At 34.2% G+C, this 24,593-nt stretch overlaps 1 protein-coding gene across 1 annotated transcript in view; it reads left to right on the top strand.

Moving 5' to 3' along the window:
- Nucleotides 1–22,086, top strand: part of LOC113508589 (nephrin-like) — a 92,396-nt gene extending 70,310 nt beyond the window's left edge. Inside the window, exons 5-16 of the mRNA XM_026891712.1 lie at nt 1,895–2,101; nt 5,657–5,811; nt 6,072–6,216; nt 7,542–7,672; nt 9,262–9,421; nt 13,757–13,908; nt 14,543–14,762; nt 15,681–15,896; nt 16,130–16,270; nt 20,086–20,190; nt 20,849–21,012; nt 21,723–22,086. Of these exons, the coding sequence (XP_026747513.1) occupies nt 1,895–2,101; nt 5,657–5,811; nt 6,072–6,216; nt 7,542–7,672; nt 9,262–9,421; nt 13,757–13,908; nt 14,543–14,762; nt 15,681–15,896; nt 16,130–16,270; nt 20,086–20,190; nt 20,849–21,012; nt 21,723–21,842 (1,916 nt within the window). The 3' untranslated portion in view covers nt 21,843–22,086. The remainder of the gene's footprint in view (nt 1–1,894; nt 2,102–5,656; nt 5,812–6,071; nt 6,217–7,541; nt 7,673–9,261; nt 9,422–13,756; nt 13,909–14,542; nt 14,763–15,680; nt 15,897–16,129; nt 16,271–20,085; nt 20,191–20,848; nt 21,013–21,722) is intronic.
- The last annotated feature ends 2,507 nt before the right edge of the window (nt 22,087–24,593 follow it).

The raw sequence follows: 24,593 nt of genomic DNA on the forward strand, positions 1-24,593 counted from the left end.
TTATAAGCATTCAATTATATTTTAAAAAAAAAACAAAGAAAGTAGTTCCAGTATTCGAATTTTTATTCGCTCTACTGCGTTCTGCCTTCGGCTTGCAAAAGCTTCTGCCTTTAAAATTTTACAATAACATTTTCCAATTTACAAACGGTTAACATCGTTAATATTTCACGCACGGAAGTTCACGTTAGTACTATTGTATTGACCAATTTTATTTTTATGTCTCGTTTCGAATCGTAAATATTTTTCAAAGCAAAACCGTGTACTTGTTATTATTTTACGTCAAAGATATCTAATTCGACTTATATAGTTATATCATCATTACCTCGCCCCTTGTCCGTCCGCCAAATGTCATCAGACAAAACCTCCCCAAAACTTTCCATAAAATATACTCCATACGAATTAAAGTATCAAATTAAATAAAAAGCAGCATTAACTTCACAAACACAATAAAGTAGAAAAAGTTAAACATTGACATTTCAAGGGAAAAGTGACGGCGCTAGTACAAGTTCAAATTAAAGTAGTTACCTTTGTCGCTTCGCAACGAAAGTTTGCAGTCGACCGTCCATGCTAACTCAATGAAATAGGGTATAAAGGGTACACTAGCCAGCTAAAGAACAAAAACCGGTCAAGCAAGAGTCGGTTACGAGACACGACGAGACCCGTACAAATAGGCTAAACTAATAAAAAGTGCAAAAGAAATTTGTAACCAACTACATATTATGTGACCGTACCAACCATTGCTTAACCCCGACAACAATATAGTATTTGTGAAAATTTTAACCATCTAACATGAGATACATCCTTGTGAAAGAATTGATAGATAGTCGAACTTTAGTAATAGCGTTTTCTTTAACCCTCTTGGTACGGATCCCTAAAAATACTCGCAGTCTCGCACCTTTGAGCAACGTTATCCTTAGCTCGAACGTCAACGAGGCACCGAGTATAATTTTGTAGAGCAAAATGGTTGTTTAGTACCCCGCGTTAAGAAATATTAAATTACAGCCCTTTAGTTAGGTATTAAATTTTATATTTTTATGGACGTCATGAAATTCTGGTTTCGGTAAGTAGGTTACGGGTTTTATTATTCAATGTTTGGGCTGTGAACTATGAAGATTTATGTAGAGTGCGCTTTCTATTAGTCATGTTGTGTTTGTCTAACCAAAATAAGCCCCTAAGCGACATGTATTTCTCCGAAACACTTCTTCCAAAAAATTTCATAATAGTCGAATCGAATTTTTACTGAAAAAAAAATCGTTTTCACCCCTCCAATTTTAAAGCAGACTAGTCAATTATTTAACCAGAAGATTCGCCTCATTTTGTAATGTATACAAATTTGATAATAAATTATTGAAGGAAGATCAAACAACCTAAAGATTTGCTAATCATCAATTTAGCCAATTTGCCGCATTAAATATTTGATTATGTATTCTTGGAGCTTTGACGAAATTCGGCTGGATTTTTTTATTGCTTCTCTTCTTTGGGTTATTACTAAAGCTAACGAAGACGAGATTATTATCATTGAACAATGTTGTAAATATTTTACTAACAGAAGAGATAGCTAAGGGACATATTTTTTTTCAGATATAGAAATGAAACAAGATGTTTTTATAATTGGTTTTCATAATGCTGTAATGTAAAAATGTGTTAAAATAACTTTAAATAAGGTACTCAAACCACTGTCGATCTTTTCATATACAGAGTTTACCTGTAAGTGATTATTACACAGTTCACTTTAAGTTCCAAATACCAATGTGTAATATATCCATTAATTTAAGTGTACCATACAATTATTAAAATTGGTCTAGTCACAAAAATACATCAACCAACGTAAAAAAAAAAATTTCGTAGATGCCTGCTTTATCAGTTGTATATTTACTTGTTTCCATTTTCCCAGGTAAACCAATGCCAAGAATTCGATGGTGGCGAGACGACAAAGTGATAGCCACACTAGCTCCAGTGGACGACGGATCCCGGCTCAGTCTACTGGAGCTGAGGATACCAAAACTAACGAGAGACTTCTATGAAGCTGTGTACACTTGTACCGCAGATAACACGGTGCTCGTGCCTCCGTTGAGGATCAACGTGCAGATACAGATTTATTGTAAGTACTAGTCTTGCTTGCGTGATTGTCAATTATCGCTGCAAAGTATGATCCACTTTTTATCCATATAAATCTTATGTGCTGTATTCTCTATGTCTTTATCTGGGCTAAAATTAGAATTGGTATTCAATTTCATCAAAATCCGTCTAGCAGTTTTTGCGTACATGAGTGATAAACATTCATACCCGCACAAACTTTCGCCTTTATAATCTCGTTAGATAAGTATTAAAACTTTTTACGCACTTAATTACAAATGGTCAATGGTCCCTAATAGTCATCCATCACATTTCTAACCGTTCCAAGTATTAATTGACCTCGATTATATATTTGATAGAAAATTTCAACAGCCTAGCTTTCCCAGTTCTAGAGATACAACCTATTAACAAAATTTTTAGTAAAGGTTTTGCTTTTACCGAAAACGAAACAAAGAAAGTTTAGACCGCAAATAAAATACGTGATCTATATAGGTACACGACAAGATACGAAGGCAACCCAACAATTTATCTAGATACACAGGACTGTGTATACGTCAGTTACCTAATATTCCGTCATTTGTCTAACTAAACGCGTTTGGACATTATGAACGTTGACAGCGCAGTCTGTCATACCATACGTGATGTTTATATGTATGAGAATAAACAGAAGGATTCGTTACGAACGTGACTACAGATTTAAGGCTTTTTGATATTTATTCCTTGAGTGCCAGGGGTGTATTTTAACTGACGCATAATTTATATAAAGAAAAAAGTGGTTCTATTGTAATTGCACGTGATATGATAGTGACTTTTGTTGTAGTGTTCCCTTCATAATGTTATTGTTATGTTAACCTGGACTGTTTTCCTTAACATTAACGTTATTTATCATAAAAAAATATAAGAATAAAATAACCGATTCAACATCCCTACAACACAATATTACGTTTACATTATTTTTATGTCCCTCCGTACATAAAAGTAGTGGAAATATATTTCTAAGTAAAAACCACATTTACACAAAAAAAAAATCATTTTTATTCGTTTTCAGAAAATAAAAGGCTACAAAGAGGAATAAATACAGTTTATTTAATCAAATCTAGTGTTGCCCTTTTCGCGCTGGTTCCCCAATCTGCCTCAGGCAACGGTTGTACTGGAGAAAAATAACATTGAATACCGCAGAATAGTTGGAAAGCTTCATAACGTCCGCATTACACGACGACAACGTTCATTTTCTGTTATTGCAAAACTGAATCCACGTAAATCCGTGCGATTAACCTATATCAAACGCGCTAGTCTCCGGGATTATCTCGGAATATGACGGTTCGTCGGCAGACAGGATTCTTTTGTCACCGCTCACCCCTAAGGGGCCATTAGTTTTTATTTGTGTAGCATTGTCCTGTCGTGACGCCATTGCCACGTCGGCGAACAGGAAATTATTCTCCATTATAATAACCCATGATGTCATTCGTTCAGTAATGCACGTTAAGCTCACCTTTTTCCAACAAAGCTTTTAGTGGACGATCTTATTTTTGTTTTCAACACTTTTTCAACTATCCGCGCCGTTAATGGTGTCCATTAGCGTTTTAGTTCCCCATTGTTCGAGCTGCTTCGATTTAATTTGTGGAATAGATTTATTGGTCTAATATAAGTGTTGCTGAGTTCTAATTTTGACATTTACTGTTATTGTTATACATTGTTCTATATTTATGTACGAAAAAGGTCAGCGTCAAATAAACTAAGTGTATTTTGGAAGCCTACTCTCATTCGCATTGATGGATTACCGACGTTTTTAAAGGTTGGACGATTTCTCACACATCGCCTGTATGTGCGCGTGGAACGTAACAAATTCCCGATGAAATATAAGCCTGGCTTAAAACGTTGCAAACATTGAATTACAGATCAATTTTAATGGACTCACTCGAGTTTTAGGTTTTTATTTCTATGCATTCTAAAACTCGTATCCAGCGCGCGGATAAAAATTATATTCTCCCGCTTTTACAAACCGAACCATATTGAGAATGCTGTTTCATATGTTTTTAGCTCGTTTTATTATTTTTACAAAAGAATGAATACTTTTGTGCTATCATTTTATTTGGTTATTCGTTCCGTATGTAAAGCTTTTTGTAACGTAAAATGTTATTTTGTGAATTGTAGGATTACTATGTTTGTCACAGGCGCGGTTAAATTTATATGAATACAGTATATACGGACAGAATAATATAGTTCATTTTGATATTGCTTAAAACTATAAATATTCAGATAAAGGTCAACATGTCCAACTAGACGAAATAAGGTATAATAAACCTCATATTTCCCTAAAGAGATGTCGGTTAATTCAGAGTTGTCTCGAATTTCCTTGTGTCCTGATTGTGTTTGCTGATGTTAATTTCCATGTATGGACATGAGGCAGGGGATATATGTTTTTTGTATGAAATATTGCAACGCATTGCCATACACCGACACAACAACGCGGATGACGTAGCACGGCGGTTCAGGTTTAGTCAGTAAAAGTCTGACACTACCCATTTCCTCCCCCGAGGGAGTGGGTGTACATGAGGATTCCCCCGCCTAAACAAAAAAAAAAAAAAAAGGGTATATATGTTTATGTAATAATATACATAAATGAGTTCTGCGAACATAATATATTACCATGTAATGCTATTTTTAACAGAGCATTTTTTTGGACTTTCCTTGCTAGCTTAGTTGGTAATTGGTGCGTTGAATCAGGAATTTCAGTTTCGAGTCTTTTCTGAAGTTTATTTTTTTGTACTGTTAAAAGTACTATATCTTTACGTGCATTGGGACAATGTGTATAAAATGCAGTGAATTTATTGGAATTTAAAGGAGATTGGCAATGGATAAGAACAAATACAAAATGTACACCAAAATTAAAGGATTGAATCCGATTTTTCTAGAACAAGAAAATATAAAGAAAACGGGAGAAACAAGGGGCTAAAGCTAGCATTTTAATAATAGTACTAATGGTTAGAATAGACTGTCGTAACAAAATTTTGGTCGACCAAATCGCATCGTAATGATGATGAGGGTACAGAGTATGTCATCCTTACGTCATTTTATATGAATAAAGTATTTAAGGTACACTAGGATAGGGAAAATGTTGTGTATGCCCGAAGTAGGGCTACAATGTAGGAATGTGATTGATGAACGTGTAGTCAATTTGGATTTCAACTTCATGTTGGGATGTGGCGTTGTATGGTTAATACGGATGTGTCTTGAAAGCAATTATTTGTAGGTATATTTCGGGAAATTGTTCTCAAATTCAGACGAACTTTGTTTTGAAATTATTTATTTCGTACATTTAGGGCATTTTTTTTTGTTTATTTGTATGACAATTTTTATAGTATAACTATAATTATTAGTTAAGACGATTTCGGAGAACTTGAGAACTAAATCGGCAATATTTTTATAATACTAGCATTAAGAAATGCTACTGATTAATTATAAAACAAATTCTAAAACACGCAGTCATCCACCTCATACATAGATTATTCACCAAAATACCTAGAAAATAATTGAATTTTGATTTTAAAAAAATCTCTAAAATATCTTTCCTTTACAGTACGTCCTCTATTCGTGGAGATATTAGCTCGAGAGCAGCCTCTCTCAGTGGGCCAGACTTCGGAGCTGGCTTGCAAGGCCGTCGGCGCCCGGCCCCCCGCCGTCATCACGTGGTGGATGGATGATCGACAGATGTCCGTTACAGCTACGCAAAAGGTAGGGATAGATGTAAAGTTTAACTTGGCTGGGGAACTGCCGTGCCCCCAGATATATCCCAATAGCTACTCTGATAACAAATATGGTAACAACAAGTCTACTAACATTTACTGAATTGACAGCAAATAAACTTCAAGTGAGTGAAATCTCATTGCCTTTTCAATTTTTGACTACTATTAATATGGATGGATGTCTTAAAAAAATATATAACCTGAATACCTAATAAATAACTAACATAAAAACAAATTCTTCTCCAACAGAACTCAGACGACAAAAACGAAACGATCTCGTTCCTCCGCTGGACGCCGCGGATGGACCAAGACGGTCGGACGCTCACGTGTCGCGCGGCCCACGTCAAACTCGAGCACACCACAATAGAGACCAGTGTCACGCTCAATTTGCACTGTAAGTCCTCACCGCCTTTCAAACGTACAGGAAACCCTCCATTGAAGGCTTAAAACCTTTTGAACGTGTGATTTGTAGACCTAATTTATGTTTCCCGACCATTTTAAATGACATTGAGACGGATGGCCTTTATGCTGGTTAGTCCCCTTTGTAAAATGAAAGGGTAGTTTGGTACGTATTTATGCATTTTTCATTATTATTTTTTCTCACCCATAATTAATGGAGTATGCTGAAAGCATGTGAAATGTTATTTTTAGTGAATTAATTTAAATAATTGTTTAAAATTAGTAAGGAGGAGCTCGTGGCTAAGCTATAACCGCATAACTGATTTGATCACAGGTTAAGCTATGCTTGCCGCGGTTGGTCCGTAGATGGGTGACCATCTTTGTCATAGCGAGTTCCTCCGTGTTTTGGAAGGCACGTTAAATTGTGGGTCCCGGCTGTTATTCCTGCATCTTTGACAGTCGTTACAGGTAGTCAGAAGCTTGAAAAGTCTGACAACCAGTCTAACCAAGGGGTATCGTGTTGCCCAGGTAACTGGGTTGAGGAGGTCAGCTAGGCAGTCGCTCCTTGTAAAACACTGGTACTTAGCTGAAACCGGTTGGACTAGTAGCCGACCCCTACATAGTTGGGAAAAGGTTAGGTCGATGATGAATTGTTTAAAATTATAATACAACCCCTAAATCTATGGTAGCTTTGTGCAAGTAACTATGATACATGTGTAGACGGTATAACGTTAATTTTGGTGGAAATTTGTAAACTGCCAGTTTCCAATTTGGAGCAACTGACAGTTTGATAGTTTTAAACTAGTAAACTATTTAACGGTTGAAATTGCCATTTGACAAAATAAAAGAATAAAAAGCAATTAAAAAAATAACGAAACGTTTTCAGTCAGTACAACGATTAACCATGTCGATGGATATTCGAAATTTGAAAGAAACATAAAAATACACTGGTTTTCATACAGAATAGTTCGTTACGTCTTGTTTTATATTTTTTATTAGATGTTTGAAGCATGACCTGTTGAGTTGCCAAGCGATGAATTAATTGCACAAATTAAGTAATTAATGTTTCAGACGAATTTTAGGTGCAAAAAAAATACTTTGAAAATATTGTGATATGAAACATTTCAAGTACCATTTGTGTGTTCTTGGTTTTTTTAATTTACTAATTTCGGTATCGCTTTTTGTTTACATTTAAGCATTGTTGGATATTTCAAAATTAAATTTCTCGAGCCAATCACGATGTTCTGATAAAATAACCTAGTAGAGCTTTTTTGTGAGCCTAATATACAACAAAATATTAATAATGTGTTTTGTCCACAGATGTACCAATAGTCAGTTTGCAGCTTGGCTCCAAACTGAATCCTAATGACATCGAGGAAGGCGATGACGTGTACTTCGAATGCATCGTCCGATCAAATCCACCAGCATACAAAGTTGTATGGGAGCATGATGTAAGTAACAAATATAAATACTTAGTTTTTACTAAACGCTCTTAAGCAAAGTTTTTGTGGAACCGAGGAAGCAGCTATGAGTAGTTCGCGCCCATTATTGCATCAGTTTTGCTTTAAAGCATATTATCTAATCTATTATGCAAAGCGTGTAAATAATCTGTTTGTCTGGTTTTGATTATATCGAAATAGAATAGAAAATTTCGTACTTATAAGAAGATTTAAGAAGAGGTATATAAAATAAAGTCATTAGTAAACTATGTCAAATTAAAGTGTTCATAAAATTTTCGCTTTTACAAGTGACATGCCCATTGCCGTAATACAAGTCCTCAAACAACCAGTATGAACCAATATGATAAAATTAAAACTAATACTATTGTAACGAATGAAGTAAACTCTCTACTCAATTCCTTATATTCTTTCCTCCTTACTCCAATAATTTAAAATCTAGCTGGAAATCTGTACCATTCAGGAAACCAAGGAACAGTTACATCTAACGATAACACAAAAAAGTGGGTCACATTATATTTCTTACTTTTACTTAATTTACAAACGATATCGATCGAAGACGATCTGACATGAAGGCAATTTGACATGACATTAACTGTACTTAGTATGATTATCATGCTACTTCTGACACCTGTCAACTTGACATGAGATCATTTTAGATAGGAACCAACGGTACAGTATGAATTTGTATACATCAATATTGTCTATATAATTCCATCGTATTACTATTAATGGTGGTTTGTTTTGGTTGAATTGATATACGCACCAAAAATAGAGAATGAGTAAATTAGTTCTAATTAATAAGTTCTTAAAGTCTATTTTACACTACCTACATTAGACAAAACAGAACTAGGCATATCAAAATACGTAGAACACCCAATTATACAGACTTTGCGTCAAAAAGACTTTTGCCATAGATTTTCTTTGTCATGACGTCGGACCGACCAAGAAAGTACAATTTATTTTTCCACATGCCCTGATTTGATCGATCAAATTCTGTCACCTGTAACGTGATTGTCGGAATGTGATATTGGCGGAACCGGCCTCGAAATTGAATTGGAATCTTCGGCTTTGTTTTCTGAAGGATTTTATGAACAAATAGAATGTGTATCGACAAAATCTTACTTAATACTACGGATTCAAATATTTATTTGCAAAATTAATTACTCAAAACATAAATTAATCTTTAAAGTCGATGATCGTTAATACTGTTCCTTAAAAGTTTTGAAAATAACGTGACCTCTAAATCTCGTTACAAAGTTTACACGTGTTTTCATTTAATTTGGAGTTTTCCTTGATCTTTAATCAAAACATTCAGAAGATAATTTATCACAGTTTCAAGTTTCATGTTATTGTATTGAATCTAAGGTTATTTTATCATTTTTAATAAAATATTAATTATTATTATGTAATATAACTATTTATGACGAACGGTATTGTAATAAAATATTAATTATATTTTTTATATGGCCCCAGTCAAGACTACATTCCAAATTTTTATGCCATTATTGAACGACATATTTAAAAGAAGAATAATTTGCTATGGCTAAAGTAAAATGATCTAATTAAAAGGATGTTTCTAGGGTCAAATCATGACGCACAACCAGCGAGCGGGCGTCATCGCTGGGTCAGCGCACTTAGCGCTACAAGGCGTCAACAGAAGTCAAGCTGGTAAATATGCGTGTACCGCGTCTAACGTTGAAGGTGATGGAAAGTCTCCACCTGTCAACCTTCAAGTCATCTGTAAGTATTTCTTTATTTATATAAAAAATAAGTAATTCAATTTGTTAATTATTCAAGGCGTATTTCAATACAGGCCCAAGAATTGTTCCTTGGGGAAATCGTTAAAATTGGTTACAATATTGTACAGAAGTTTAAGAAAGATTGTGATGAAAAGTTTATATCCTTGTTGTTCTCGGTAGGATATCTGTTAAAAAAAGGCGGAGGGCAATTCAAAACTTGTAGTTGGAGTTAAATGACTTGGTAATCGGTATCAAAGGCTTTCATTTTATCTGTAATAAGTTTATAATGAAATAGCGTATATTGAAACTTTTAACTTTATTGATATGCACTCGTAGGTTTCAACCATACACGTGGTTTAATCCGCAAACCACAGTTACATGGTCGCTTTACACCACTGATTGATTTTTATGTGCGTTTAATTGTAAAAGAGAATATTGTAATAAGTAGTAATATTAATACGATATAAATGTTTTGTGAATGAGTAAGATTTAATATCTGAAACTTATTAATACAAGCTTTGCTTAGTTTGAGAATAGATGGCGTTGTGTGAAAGTTAAGGTATATTATTAGGTATATACTTTTAATACAAACATTGTATAATAACACTTACCCATATCTAAATCATAAATAATGTTATAAACCTGTGAATACAAAGTCGTGTGTAAAAGCGCTCTTGGGTTATCCGTGAACGTAATATATTTTTACACCTTAAGATGTAGGGTGATGCACTTTAGTTGAAAAGACGCCCCACACCTTCCTTTTCACTTCCCCTAACAAGACCATCGTCCTTTTTACGTGCCTTAAATTTTGCGACTCATTGCCCTTAAAAAGGCGAACCCAAAGGTTGACACTTTTCTAAAACCACCTGTAGCGTTGTTTAGCCATCATCGTTACCCCAAGTGTCAATAGATAAAACCCTTTGGGTCTACGCCCTAAATAAGGCCTACCTGTAGATGTGACGGCGACAACTATGAAAAATATGACCCTCTTCAAACTAGATTGAGCGTAAATATTGAAATATCACGTGATATATTGAAATATAACATCCGGTAATAGAGGCTTGAGGAACGGAAAAATGGCCACCCTTACTATGTGTATGATAAGGATATGTATATAGGCTCTTTCTGTCGGCAAATTCTACATTTTTATTTACGGGTTTGGGTAGCATTGACAAGGCATACCGTGGGCAATATTATTGTTTTCCTTGTTTTCAACTACTGTCATTAGCAAATCTGCTTTAGTCGAAAAGTGTTTGAAAAACATTGAAGACAAATGCAGTGATCACCCTAATATCTGACGCATTGAACCTATTTTTGAGTTCAATACCCAGATTAAGGCTGTGGTGCGATCCCACCTTAGCTTCTATTAGTTGCAACTGTGCGCATTGGATTACTGATACGAAACTTAGGCTATCAGAGCAGGTACTCTCTTTATTAGCTGCATTTAAACTAAGCTGAAACTTGGTCGGTTCAGAATGGGCCGCAAATTCAGTCACATCTGGTTGCATCCCATAATAACATATTTCGTGTAGGTAATATTACGTCGAAGTAGCATTTATTTTGTATATTTTTTAATATTTTTGTGTGGCTTCTTTTTATTAATCGGATTGACCAAACTATTGTTGTTTGAGTCTTTTTTTTTCTATTTAAAAAATACAATTTTGATTTACTTTGATTAGTTATGTAGTGATATTATTGCCAGCAAAGTTTTTTATATAATATTAAAAAAAAATCGTTAAAGAATGGGGTCCTAAATTATATTGAAAGTTCAACATTACTCCAGGAACAACGAGCACCCGTGTGCCATCAGAATCCTTATCAATCATATTTATAGGGTATTTTTAATTCATAACAATAAATATGTGTATAAAACATTCTGGCAATCAATGATACGCAGTTTATTGGCAACACAGAGCAATATATCACGGACGACCCATTCCATTTGTGTTTCAGATATTGACAGTCATGAATTAAGCGTTGATTTTTATTCTCGTGTTTAAAAGCACTTTTGCAGCATTTTTGATGCGAAAATTGGTTTGATTTTTTTTTCTACTTGGTTGAACATTTCATCCATTTTTTCAAAAGGTATTCGTATATTTTAAGCCAAATTATGAATTTTTGGATGATTGAATTTTCGATTGAAATACGTGACGAATCGGTCGAATGGAAAATACTGAGAATTGGAGGATATAAAAGCATTCAGGTAGTTTACTGATTAGATGCCAGTAAAAGTGCACAGCGCCATTTTTATGACGAGGAAGTTATCTCTGATATTCAACTTGAGTATTCTGAGCAATAGGTTCACTTTCCACTCGAACAATTAACAGACATCCCAAGACTACATGCATGCATACAATCAGGCCGTATTACGGACAAACCGAGGCCGACTACATAGCTCACATTTGAGAGCACTGTCTCGCACGTGACCTAAGATTTACAATCCTAACCCGCTTCCTACTGTCAGTATTTGCATCCAAATGTGTGATACATCAATTCATATACCAAGTTCCGACTTCACACACCATCGCCAAAGCAAATTGAATTCGCACCTACACTGTAACGCATAACTTGCAAATTCATTGAATAACACCGGATTGATTTGATTTTATATGCAGAGCTTCGTAGTCCACTGTTTATGATTCAAAGCTGAATTCTAAATACTGTCTGCATAACAAGTGGAATTGGATTTCCGAAATTTCTAACACAGATTAGAATAGAATTTATGAATACGTAACTTATCAGTTAATCAGCGCAAAATTTCTGTTCTTTTTTAATGAATTGTTTCATACAGAGTACTTATTATAAGCTTTAATACTCAATTGAGTGTTAAAGCCCATACCAATCACAACAAAAAAATCTCTCATCGGATTAAAAAAATAATAAGCCGCTTGTTGCCTGTCAGAATCATTTTCGAAATACTATTTATATGTAGTTTGATCCACGAGTATATTGTACAATTTGTTTTCTGTCAGCTTTAGAAGATGTGTCAGAAATTAACATTAAAAAAAAACACCCGCGAGTAATGCAAACATCTATAATTCCAAAAAAACGGTTGCTTACTACGACTAGTGCACCTACAACAGGGCCACTACCATTGTCAAGGCGAGACGACACTGCAAGTCTGATAATCCGTATATTCACTTTGAGATTGCAATGTTTTTACAAGACCTCATAGTACAGGGTATGCCCTCCGACCTATCAGTGCTATTTATAATACTTCCTTTTCATAATCGGTGTAATTAGGAAGTCGTAATTAAATGTACACATAAATGTAAGCTTTGACCTTTCCGTTTCTTTGAAAATAAATTTTCGATTTTGCGAACAAAGGGCATTGTCGTCATAATTAACACGAACGTTGTAAGCTATATCGAAATTAAAAAATACTTTCCTTTTCAAAGCAGATATCTTAAGATTTACTTTAAAAATAATCTTAAAATAACTGAACAATATCTGTAAAACAACTCAGAGTAATACAGCCGCCTGATAGCACCGTCAAAAAACAAATTGAAAGTTTTGTAAGGTTTTGTACCTAAAATAGAAAAGTTCATTCCATAACGGCTTTATTTAAAACGAAACAAAAATGAATACGAGGCTGGTATGTATGTAGTTTCAAACTCAAACTCTGTCTGGTTCAACTCTTTGGGAAAATAAATACAAAATACCTTTTTTTTTGGCGGGTGTAACGGTCTTTTGCAGTAACTTTTGAATGAAACTGAAACTAGAAGCCAGTTGAAAGGAGTTCAGAGTCATTTATTTAGAAAAACGTGTTTAAGGTAATTTTACAGAAAACGATGTAGAATGTTTACATAAAAACATCCTTACGAATAAATATTCTGACTAACGCCCCAATATTGAAGCCTAGACTTAAACTCCACTTTATCCAGAATAAAATTAATGACCTTTTCGAAATAAATGTTCTAAGCTTGATTCAATTAAACTTGTCATACTTTCGAACGATCAATCAAGTGGTGTTAGCCTAAAAATCGACAGAGTATGACCTGAAAATGAGTAATGACACGATGACTGATACCCTGGTCGACGATAGGCAGTGATCGAATAGATCCTAAATGTGATGGAGTGCATACATTTGTCACCCGTGCAACTGGTATTCAAATCATATAATCGAGCGTGCACGAAGTCAATGCAGTATTGATTGATAGTGTTACAGTTGATTTGAGGAACACAAATTGATATATAGAAGCTTATAACTTTTACACAATACAAAATTATAATGTGGAGAATGTAATAATATACTTTAGTTCGTGAAGATCAAAATGTGAGAAACTTTCTCTAGTGTACCCTAATCAACGTTCTATTGAGTTCAATCCTTTGACAGACAAGCCGGTGTGTGTGGCAACCGCAACGGCAATAGTTGGAGCAGCGATCAATGAACCAACCAAAGTAACCTGCGAAGTGGACGCTTTCCCTCCACCTAAGAACTTTCAATGGACACTCAATAATTCCATGGGAACTTTGGAAATTGAAGCCGTGAGTATAACGAACTTCAATATGTACGTACTTAATGTGCATAGTGCAGTTAATTAAATAATAAACGACTCAATTCTGGTCTTTACAATTATGTTTCAAAGTCAAAACTTTACAACTAGTTGCTCAAAGGGAATATGGGTATGATTGTACTGAAGCAGAGAGCAAATTTAATATTATTTAAATTTGTTAAGATCCTTGCATTTCAAAACTATTTTTTAATAACTGCAGCATATTCCACAGGTATTGTTTACGCCACCTGTCTAGGTCTGACTTTATCTGAACATGATTCCGTTTTGTTCTTTTTCGTTATTTTGTCATTACAAAACATGCCCTTTTATAAATACACGTACGATCCTTGTCATTCTCTTTTATGGACATGCGAACAGCGCTCGTCATGAATAATCCTTTGTTTCACGGTCATATTTTTTTTTCAAACTTTGTGTACACCCGCTGTCCTTTTTGTGGGATTACGGAAAAGCCATAAGTGGTTTATAGGAGTTAAGCAAATTGACGTTCCGATAACTTTTGGTACTCTCCAATTAAGTTGTCAACGTTCCAAACATAGAAACTTTTTTTTAAGTTTATACTGAATTTTTTTTTAGATATTGATAAAAATATTTATTGTTTTTGACAGGACAAATTTACAGTCGATGGAAAAGGACGATCGATCCTTTCATACACGCCAGCATCTGAGAAAGACTATGGATCTTTAGCATGCAGGGCTACAAACCTGGCAGGACAGCAGATGGATCCATGTCGATACTCCCTGCTCCCAGCAGTGAGACCGGATCCATTGAGTAACTGCTCTTCTGTAAATCTTACTGATGATTCAGCTGAAATACGATGTGCAGCTGGTAAGTTATTTTCATCTCGCACAATATTTCAAAAAAGATAACTAGTTTTTTTTCGCAGCTTCACACCCGTGAATCACGGTTGATGCTGCAATAGCTTTACCTACCTTTAACACAGTAAAATAACAGTAGATTCAATAAAAGTAAATTCAGGGTATTTTTCTGACTAACAAATTATATAGCTAACTATGACTTTCAAAATTGGTTAAACTGTTTAAGAGTGAAAACTACACAATAATTTCCATAGTCACAAACTTTCCCTTTAATGAAATTAGTGTCTAGAAATTTTTAAAATTATAATGGTGTTAATTTTTTTTTTGCGAAATACCAGGATATGAACATACAATTCAACACTTTATGATACAGAACTACTATTTTACACAAGTTTAACAAAACAGATTACACTGTTAATAGTATTAATGTTTAAACCTGTTGATAAATATATCATTCTTATCACATTTTAGTTACAGTATGTAATTATTCAAACTGACTTTAATACAAATGTATTATATTGACTTAATTCCCTATTTGTTTCGTACAAACCCATTAGCATTTAGAAGTTGCATACCTACTTGTAGTTTTTTTACATAGAAAATATATTATGCCGCATGGTTTACATTTTAGTTAGCTCACTTTGATAGAAAACCGTTCAAGTCCAACTGGGACTGCCAACAGCGACCAGAAAAAGGTTTTTTTTAATTACCGTGTATGAAATTTGTGACCGTACCGTTTTTATTTGTTGTTATAGCGGCAACAGAAATAATCATCTGTGATAATAATAATAGTTTGACAGTCACAATTACAGACGGATGAACAAAAAGCATATACCTATTAATAAGTGTACATGGAACCCTAAAAATATCACAATTATGTATTATCGTTCAAATATATATTATCGTTCTAACTACTTTTCATTTTTAGGTTATGATGGCGGTCTCCAAACATCATACATCGTGGAAGTATGGGAGTCAAAGAATTTAGTAGCCAATGTGTCCACTGCGTTGCCAGCGTGGATACTCAGAGGTCTGGGTTCAGGGAAGAGTTTGAAGCTTGTCTTCTATGCATACAATGCTAGAGGAAGATCAGAAACCAATATGATGAGAATCAATACTTTAGCAAGATTGGCTTTGCATACTGGTGCGTAATATATTTTTAGGATTAACCGCGTAAAGCATTCAGTAGTGACGTAGTTGCTCAATTAGACATTTACAACAAGAGATTCGTATGCGTTCTTCTGTATCCCAAAAATGATTAAATTGTTGAAACAAAAATATGCATTTGTTTGAAGAAAGAAATTAAAACACTTCTTTGTAGCAACGCATTTAAGGATATAATATTAACATACTTTTAACTAATTTGTTTTCCTCTAGAAGCCAAGTCAGGGAAAGTGGAAGGTGTTGACGCAAGTTGGGCGTTAGGTATAATTGCTGGCATTGCTGGAACACTAGTGGCCATTGTAATCATCACGTTATTAGCGAGGAGAAGACAGCACCCGCCGATGCAATATGAAGGTATGTCCCAAAGTATGTATTAAAGGAGATTGAAATGTATGCGGCGTGTCGCGGGCTCGATCCCCGCGTGCATCAAGAATTTGTGATCCAGGAATGTTTGTGTCGAGTCTGAGTGTCTTTGTGCATGTGCCTAAAATGTTTTTAACATCCCCCGACACATTTTTTAATTTTATTTATTAAATTCATTGGCGCGGGAATCGACTTCAAGAAAACATCACTTACCTCAAAAACAGCCTAGATTTTTTTTTCTCTACATAAGGTACACTCTACAACAGTACAGAAAACAATACAATTATGTACCCCAATTTGCTTAATTTCGTATTTTGATAAAGTTTGCTTCTTGTAATAATAGTGGAGTCTTTAGGTATACGGAGTTTTATTTTTCTAAAAGATTACAATCGACTTTGGCGAAAAAAGGATCGTTCCTGCCATAAAAAAATACTCTGTCCTAAACTAAAATTGTATTTTTTTTTTGCGAAAAGCTTAGGTCTATTAAAAATTCATTTAAGAAACTTAGTCATAAGACTTTTTAAATCTGTAGTACACGCATATTCCTTCGGCTCACGAACATCCAAAATAACAGATATTTCCAGATGATCGTTCCAGTAAAATGGATAGCAGAGTATCATAAAAAATATTTTACATAAAGCATGATTGCTCAAATTGACAAAGGTCGATGAATCATTTATGTGTACATGATCGTAGCGTGTCCAATTTTGATAGATGCCATGAATCTACCAAATAACAGTATTTAACTGAGCCATGGCGTGTGCAACGCCTATAACTTAGAATATAAACGACACAAGTTTGAATTTTACGGCAAAATTGTCGCCGGATAGTGCCAAAGCAATTTTCTTTGAGTCATTTTCACGTAATGTCACCATAATTTAATACATAACGCCTTTAAATAATACAATTAAAAACTTAACTGTTATGGCTTCACGCAAAAAATAAATTTCACTTTTTAATAACTTAGCAACATTTTGGGTAGACTTGTAGAGTAGTGACGCGCTTAATGTTTTTTATTATCGATGTTTCGGATAGGTAATTATTTTGAGAGTAATATAAAAGCAATATAAAGGTTCGTACCTTCGACCACAAATAAATCGAAATTGCTTCAGTGGGTAGGTTTACTGGCGAATAGCGTTGGATTCTGTCGCGTGACTGGAATTTTTGAACGCCTCGGACGACCCGGCTATGGGCTTCACTGCATTTGAAATGTGATTTATGTCCTTTTGCATTTCCAATGAAATTGCAGATGTTCAGTCTGTCGGTGGACGTCGGGCGCGGAGACGTCTTTATTAAGTCTCCATATTATTAAATAAATCGTCTTTTGGACGTTTGACTGTTTGCGCACGTAATGGAACTGTTAATTTATTGCTCGATCTGTTGACGCGTCTTCTTTATTAAGTTTTACAGGCTGTTGCCGAATCCGGTATTGATAGGAAGGATCTTAGGACGGTAAAAGTAATCAATGTGAATATTAACAGAATGTTTCAGTTTTGTAAAAGCAAATCTATGTTATGGTTCTTATGAACTAAAATATAATAATACTATTTTTGTGCAGTGAATAGTTTGGAAGTCAGTGGGAGGTTTGCATGACTTATTAACTTTACAAGGGCAAGAACTTAGGTTTCAAAGAATTCAATTAAACTTTGTAATTATTAATTACTTCGTAATTTAATAACAGTTTTTACGGATAATTACTAGTGAGCTCTGACATTTCGTTTAACGAAATAACGGTGTTTTTTTCTAGATGTTCATTTAAATCGTGATGGCTCGTCTTTCGTGAATAATTTGGGTATTAGATGTCCAAAGAATATAAACTATAAGAGCGAACCGGACTGGTGACTCTTAGGATCTTGTAAAAATATGCTCTATAGAAAAAAAAACAGAAGAAAGATCCCATCAAGATTTTGGCTTTACCGTTCGTTGCTTAAAAAAATGTCTAGTTGTATTGGTCCATGAGAAACGACCTGATCTCAGACAGATTATCAGATACTGGAGCTTTAGTAATTAGGTTCCACTTTTACCCTCTGGGTTACAGAGCCCCAAAAATTCTCTTGCAAGAAAGCTACCTCAACAATTTACATCGACCACAAAATCAGTACCTGTCAAAATCAAACATTACCCAGACAGCTGATCCATCTGAACATCGAAAATTGAAACGTCGTCAGTTACGGAGCATAAACTTGGCATATTCCCTATACAAACAGGCGTGGAATGGCAACCTTGCCTACACTAACAGGACGGAGTCACGTGTTATGCGAACAAACATTCTAACCTCTTTGTCAACAGCACAGTGACGAACTTGACTTGGAAGATGCTTGGAGTGTCATGCTTCATTGTGGGCTGATAATAGGGTATTTGACTAAATCTTAGAATGTAAATCTGTTTAGTCCGCCATACATATTGCAAAAATCATTTTTGTCATTTTATTAGAATATTAAAAAGTCAGGAAGTGAAAAGCACTAAAGTTTGGTTGTGGTGGCTAAAAACGTCACTTACTAGTAAAAAGTCTACTGGTAAGTGACGTCACTCGGTTTTAAATCGCTGTAACCTCCAAATTTTTTGTTTACGAGATAAAAGAAAAAATACATATCCAATTTCCTGGATTCTGTCTGACGGACTAAACATTTTTTTTGTCAAACACCCTATTGTTTTTCAATATATTGATTGGAAATTTGATATGATACAAGTAAGAGATATCTGTGTTAGGCAAATATTTGTGAGTTATACAACCTACAAAGCCATGACCTACATGATGCGTTGTTCTATTAATTGTTTTGTATATTTACTAGTACGGATTACTCCGGATTTGTTTCGAAAAACATGAACACATGAGAGTATTTTCAGAATTATACGAATTCACTTTTTTTATATTCTAAATCCCACTATCTTGTTTGCTATAAGCAAACTATGGAAACTACACCGTGCTATTTAAAAAATATTTTTTTCTATTTCTGACTTAGTACCTCCACTGACGAACAACTTCAAAATATCTGCATAATATATTTCATACATTTTCTTGCCCATAACATCTGAGTCATTTTATTGTAATCTAGCACATACATAGGACTGACGGAAATACTGCGCAATAAAACCATTTACCTTTATAGAGAAAAAACAGTTGTACCAGCCGTGTACCAGGTTAATTTAAGACCTAAGTTGTAAATGTCGTGTCAGACAATCGTATCATTACATCGACACTGGATTCATCGATATCTACAACTTTTATTCACTACACTAACGCTAAAAATGAAATATGTACTTTTTGCGCTGGCAATTTATACTGATGCACAAGTTCTGGAGCATGATGAATTTAAAAAAAAACAGGGATCTAAAGTAAACAAAAATGTAGGAAAGTGCCTGTAAACATGTCATCATCATCATCATCATCCACAGCCTTAATCCTCCCACTGCTAGGCATAGGCCTCCCCTTTCTCGTGCCAATTTCTACGGTACTGTGCTAGCCTCATCCAGACTCGACCCGAGACCTTTATTATGTCATCGATCCATCTTGCTCTCGGACGACCGACGCTTCTTTTGCCTTGTCTTGGCCACCATTCTGTCACCTCTATCAAGTGGCCGACTGGCCAAGTGGCCAGTAAATATGTACTATGGATTAATAATTTGCACTCACAAAAGCAAGTAAAAAAAAACATGAAAACGGCATTCACTCAAAGGACGATAAATGCAAAATGATGTGTTCATTTTGCATATGCAGCTCAATATTTTTAAACCATCTCGTAACTCGTTCGTAGTTCACCTCTGGTCGATAGTATGCTTTATCATTTATTTTACTTCATTTTTAGCTCCTATGCAGACGGCGAAGGCGTACAAAGGCGCGATACAAAGCACCAACCATTCACCAGTACAGCCTGACGATAAAAATCCTGATGTGGTGCCATTGGGTAAAGGTAATATAGGTAGATCGAATTTTATTTATCACAAAGTGTTTTGTTAACGGTACCTGCTTGGTGCAAGGCTGCTTCGTTTGTGTTTTGTAAAGTGAACATGAATTGTGATTTTGTTTTGTTAAGGATTAGTTGCTTATTATAAGCTCTCATGGTTTGTTTACCATTTTGTGGTGTGATATGAATACGCAATTTGTGATATATTTAAGCATAGATGATTCAGAAGTCTGATACACAATTTAGGACTAGCCTATGGTATTAAATTGGGTGTTGGACAAAAACAATCTTATTAGTGAATAATTTAAAAAAAAGTTAACCTAAAATTGAAATTTGATATCTCCTGTGACGTCACTTGTCAGTAGGTACAATTTTTTCCGACAAGTGACGTCAAGAGCAAGTTTTCCAGGAGTTACCTATCTAACATCCTTTTTGAGCACCAAGTGACTGTATTATGTACATATATATATGTCAAACGAAGCCATACTCAGTCTGCAGCATAAATAAATAAAAAGTGTGATAAACTTATTGTCCTGGTATAACATTAAGAAAGTACCTATACCTACGTTTCTTCCCATTTCAAATTATCCTTTATCTAAAAATATATTTGTAAAATTTTACCGTTTATCAAGTATATTGATCAGCCCTCTTCACCTTCACCCAGATTTCAACAGCGCACGTGATCTAGAGCGGCCGCCGGAGCCGCCTCCCTACGGTGCCGTCATGTCGCCGCCGGTCGGAGCCTCTCGGAGCTCTGGAAGTCTGCATCACAATGATATGAGGCCTGTGACCCCACACACGCCAATCACACCAGCTTCTGATGCCCATGTGAGTTGGAATATCGATGTTACTTGAACTTTTAAGTTGATTACATTGACCTGTTTGTGTGATCTGAAACAGTGACTGCTAATTTAGAGGAGGAGGGTTCGATTTCCACATTAGACTAATATTTGTATCATGTTTAGTTTTTGTAGTAATTGATACACCACTATTATGTTCATCAGTAGTCACGTTTCTATAAAATACTTTCCTGGCTTTGGCCGTATAGAGATAAGAGTGTAAAAGCTGTCATATACAGATATCGGCCTCTTTGTTTCATGCTGTCTTTCACAGTTTTGAGGTCAGAAATAATGTCAGATGGATATAAATCATCCTAAAATTTTGTTGCATAGGGCAAAATTGATAAAAAAACATTTAATCTTGCTCGCGAAGTTGTCCAAATTGGCCTCAACAGTTAGCAATTAAGAGTTAATGATCTAGAAGTGTTGCAAGACGAATTGGAAATTAATGGTGCATTTCAGATAATTAAGCTATAGCCAATTACTATAATATCTATCGATATTGTCTTGATGACATGGTAATATCCGTCTGTATAATGTATATTTCATTTTAAGGTTCATGGACTTACGATGATTCGATGAATTACATTTTGTATTTGTCTGATCAAAAGATGCGTTGGTTTGATCTACTTTTTGAAATAGCTTGTACAACATAGACATGTGTGTCGTAGCTTAACTTACCTCACCCTTTTTACACAGAGTATCGGAACGTTAGCGGAGGATCGTCGAAGTGTAACAAGCGGTACGTTCTCAAGGCGGAGAGAGGTAGTCACAACTAGAACGCCACTTCTAGCAAACGCCAGGGAAAGCTGCGTCTAACCTGAGATATACTAGAAGCGACTTGAGCCAAGGGGATCATGTTACACGTTTATTTTCTAGAATATTTTTTTACTATCTAGGATTAGGTCTGTGATACGGCTTAAGGTATGTTCCATATCTCAGTGGGTTGGTCTAATGTTTTATTTTAAACGGATTTAGAATTAAAATGTGGTACGCACAGAATAATTATAGTGAATATTTTTCTCGTAGATTGCGTGCCTCGATTTTAAGATTAGTTTCGCGTACTCTAATTTTTATTGAAAAGATGAGTTTTATTATTTTGGCAAACTGAAGATGAAGTCGATTATTGGAAAACGTTTTTCCTTTTGATTTTGAATTGAATTGATTGTTTTTTTAATAAGAGGCTTAAGACAAGAGACAAGTTTTGACAATTCTTCGCGAATTTCCCTCATAACTCATATCTTTTTCATATCAGTTTACAGACAAAATGTTTTATATTTTTGTATATATACATCGAAATAAATTGTGAAAGACTGTAATAACATGTCCCCTTTGACTCAAATCGATAATTAGGTAAAATACTTGTTTAATAGTAAATATTCACTTTCAAAAAGAGATATATCTATCTAAGTAATTGTAAGCTGTAATAAATGTTCTGAAAACTGGCACTATTCTGTTATAGGCATAAGAATCTGAAGGTATACATATATTATAAATTGTATATAGCACTGATAATGTTTTATTTCTTCTTCTATATTTCAATAATCAAACTTCCTTATAAGTTTTCTATTTTTTTTGCCGCCTCGGCTTATGGAAAAATAATTACATTTTTAAAAAGCTAACACTGACTCAATTACTCAAATGTATTCGAGAAGTTAGCATCGGTAGCCTGTTGTAAAAGACATCCTCAAACATTTTGACTATCTTTTATTCCTTCTTTAATTTTGTTAACCTTCTATATTAGTTTTCTATTTATTTTTTGTATTTTTATATTGTTCCACGAGCTAACTTTCTTCCAATGACTCCAAAGTATTTGATAAGTTAAAGTTTCGTCGCTAGTAATAAACGACGTTTATAAACACTTGACGATTTCTATTTTTTTTTTTGGTGGAATATTTTTCTCCAAAAATATTAAAATCAGCCTAACAACTATACCAGCCTCAGTCAAATATATCATTGACATAACTACAATTAATTACGCGGTCACACAAATACGTAGAGTATGATTCATTAAATCAGGAATACTAAACAGGGCCCATTTGTTTGCATAGCATACAAAGGAAGACCGCAATCGTGTTGATTTGTGTTTATTGAAAACTATTGCTGAAATTTTGATCAGTTCATATTAAATATTATTTTAAAATCATGAACTATTGAACGAATATTTTTTTAATGCATTTAAATTTATTTTGGTCTGTGTAGGGCAGTGATGCGCAAATTATACGTCATTTTATTCCTTTTAGATACAGATACATATCTGGTATCAAATAGTGTTGTTTAGTCTAAGAGTCAATGCCATATTTTACATAAATATTAAAATTTAAGGAGCTGGGACAGGTACCGTTCAAGTCAAATCCAATCAAATTCGTTTTTAAAAGTATTTAGTTTTAGACTATTAAGTAAGACTTTTTGAACGTCAAAAATCATTTAGAGAGCACATCTTATTGCCCGTCCTTCACCACTTCCTAAGTGCTCTAGCCGTGAAGAAGAAACGACGCAATAAACTCCATAACATAGCACGCTGTCACACCGAAAGAGTAGAACGTTTTTTGTGTTATATATTTTTTTTAATTGAAAAATGTCTACAACTATTGTAGGCACGTTAATAAGAAAAACATTTAAAAGGTAATGTTATAATTTAGGTAACTGTGGATAGAAGAAATAAAACATATTTAAACCTTGAGCAAATCTAGTGTAAGTACATAACTTTATCAATAATCTTAGTTTTTTTATTTACCCCTAAAACTAAGTGTCCTTCTTAAAAATATGTGTAGTTTCAATTTTATTATTTTATTTTATCTAGATCGAATACCTTTTATATTTCTTTTACAGTTTCTAGTCAATTTAAATTATAAAATTGTTATTAATATAATTATTTTATGGGAAACAGCGATATAATTAGTTAATGACTGTTGATAATGTGTATTTATTTTTTATTGACGATGTTTTTTCTTGGTGTTAGTTGTTGAGTAAAAATTGTAATAAAGTTCTTTGTAAAATACATGTTTCGAATTGTAAATATATCTATATTTTCTGAAACTGGCTCAATAACGTAATAATAAATACAATTTGAAGTTGAAATGTTTTTGAATGCATTTTGTTTTATCATGATAAAATGACTCTGGTGTTTATGTTTAGTTTAGAAAAAACAGTGTTCGTATTTACAAAGGATGAGTTTAATAAAATAAATTTGACCGGAGAGCAGACAATAATCGAAATACCTTTATAAATTTTATTTTGGTGTAATGAACTGGGTTAGCATTAATCGGTCGCAATCAACAGACTGACAGATATTTGAAATGTTAAAATTGAAACTAATAGGGATGATGACTGAATGTAAAAAGGAAAAATCTATTAAGTCCCATTAAGGCACTGAAATAAATATTGGACAGGTAGGTATTTTAGCCTTTTTTTGAACGAAAGAAATAAACTGCTTTAAAGTTTAGACTTGTGACGTAATGATTTCGTAAAATTTATCCACATGCGTGACGTCGCGCGTAAAATCCATTCAAAAAATTGTCATCACCCCTATTCAGGCAAACATCAAAATCCATCGTAAGCACAAAATAA

This window comes from Trichoplusia ni, chromosome 2 (assembly GCF_003590095.1).
Source record: "Trichoplusia ni isolate ovarian cell line Hi5 chromosome 2, tn1, whole genome shotgun sequence".
Classification (NCBI taxonomy): Eukaryota; Metazoa; Arthropoda; class Insecta; order Lepidoptera; family Noctuidae; genus Trichoplusia; species Trichoplusia ni.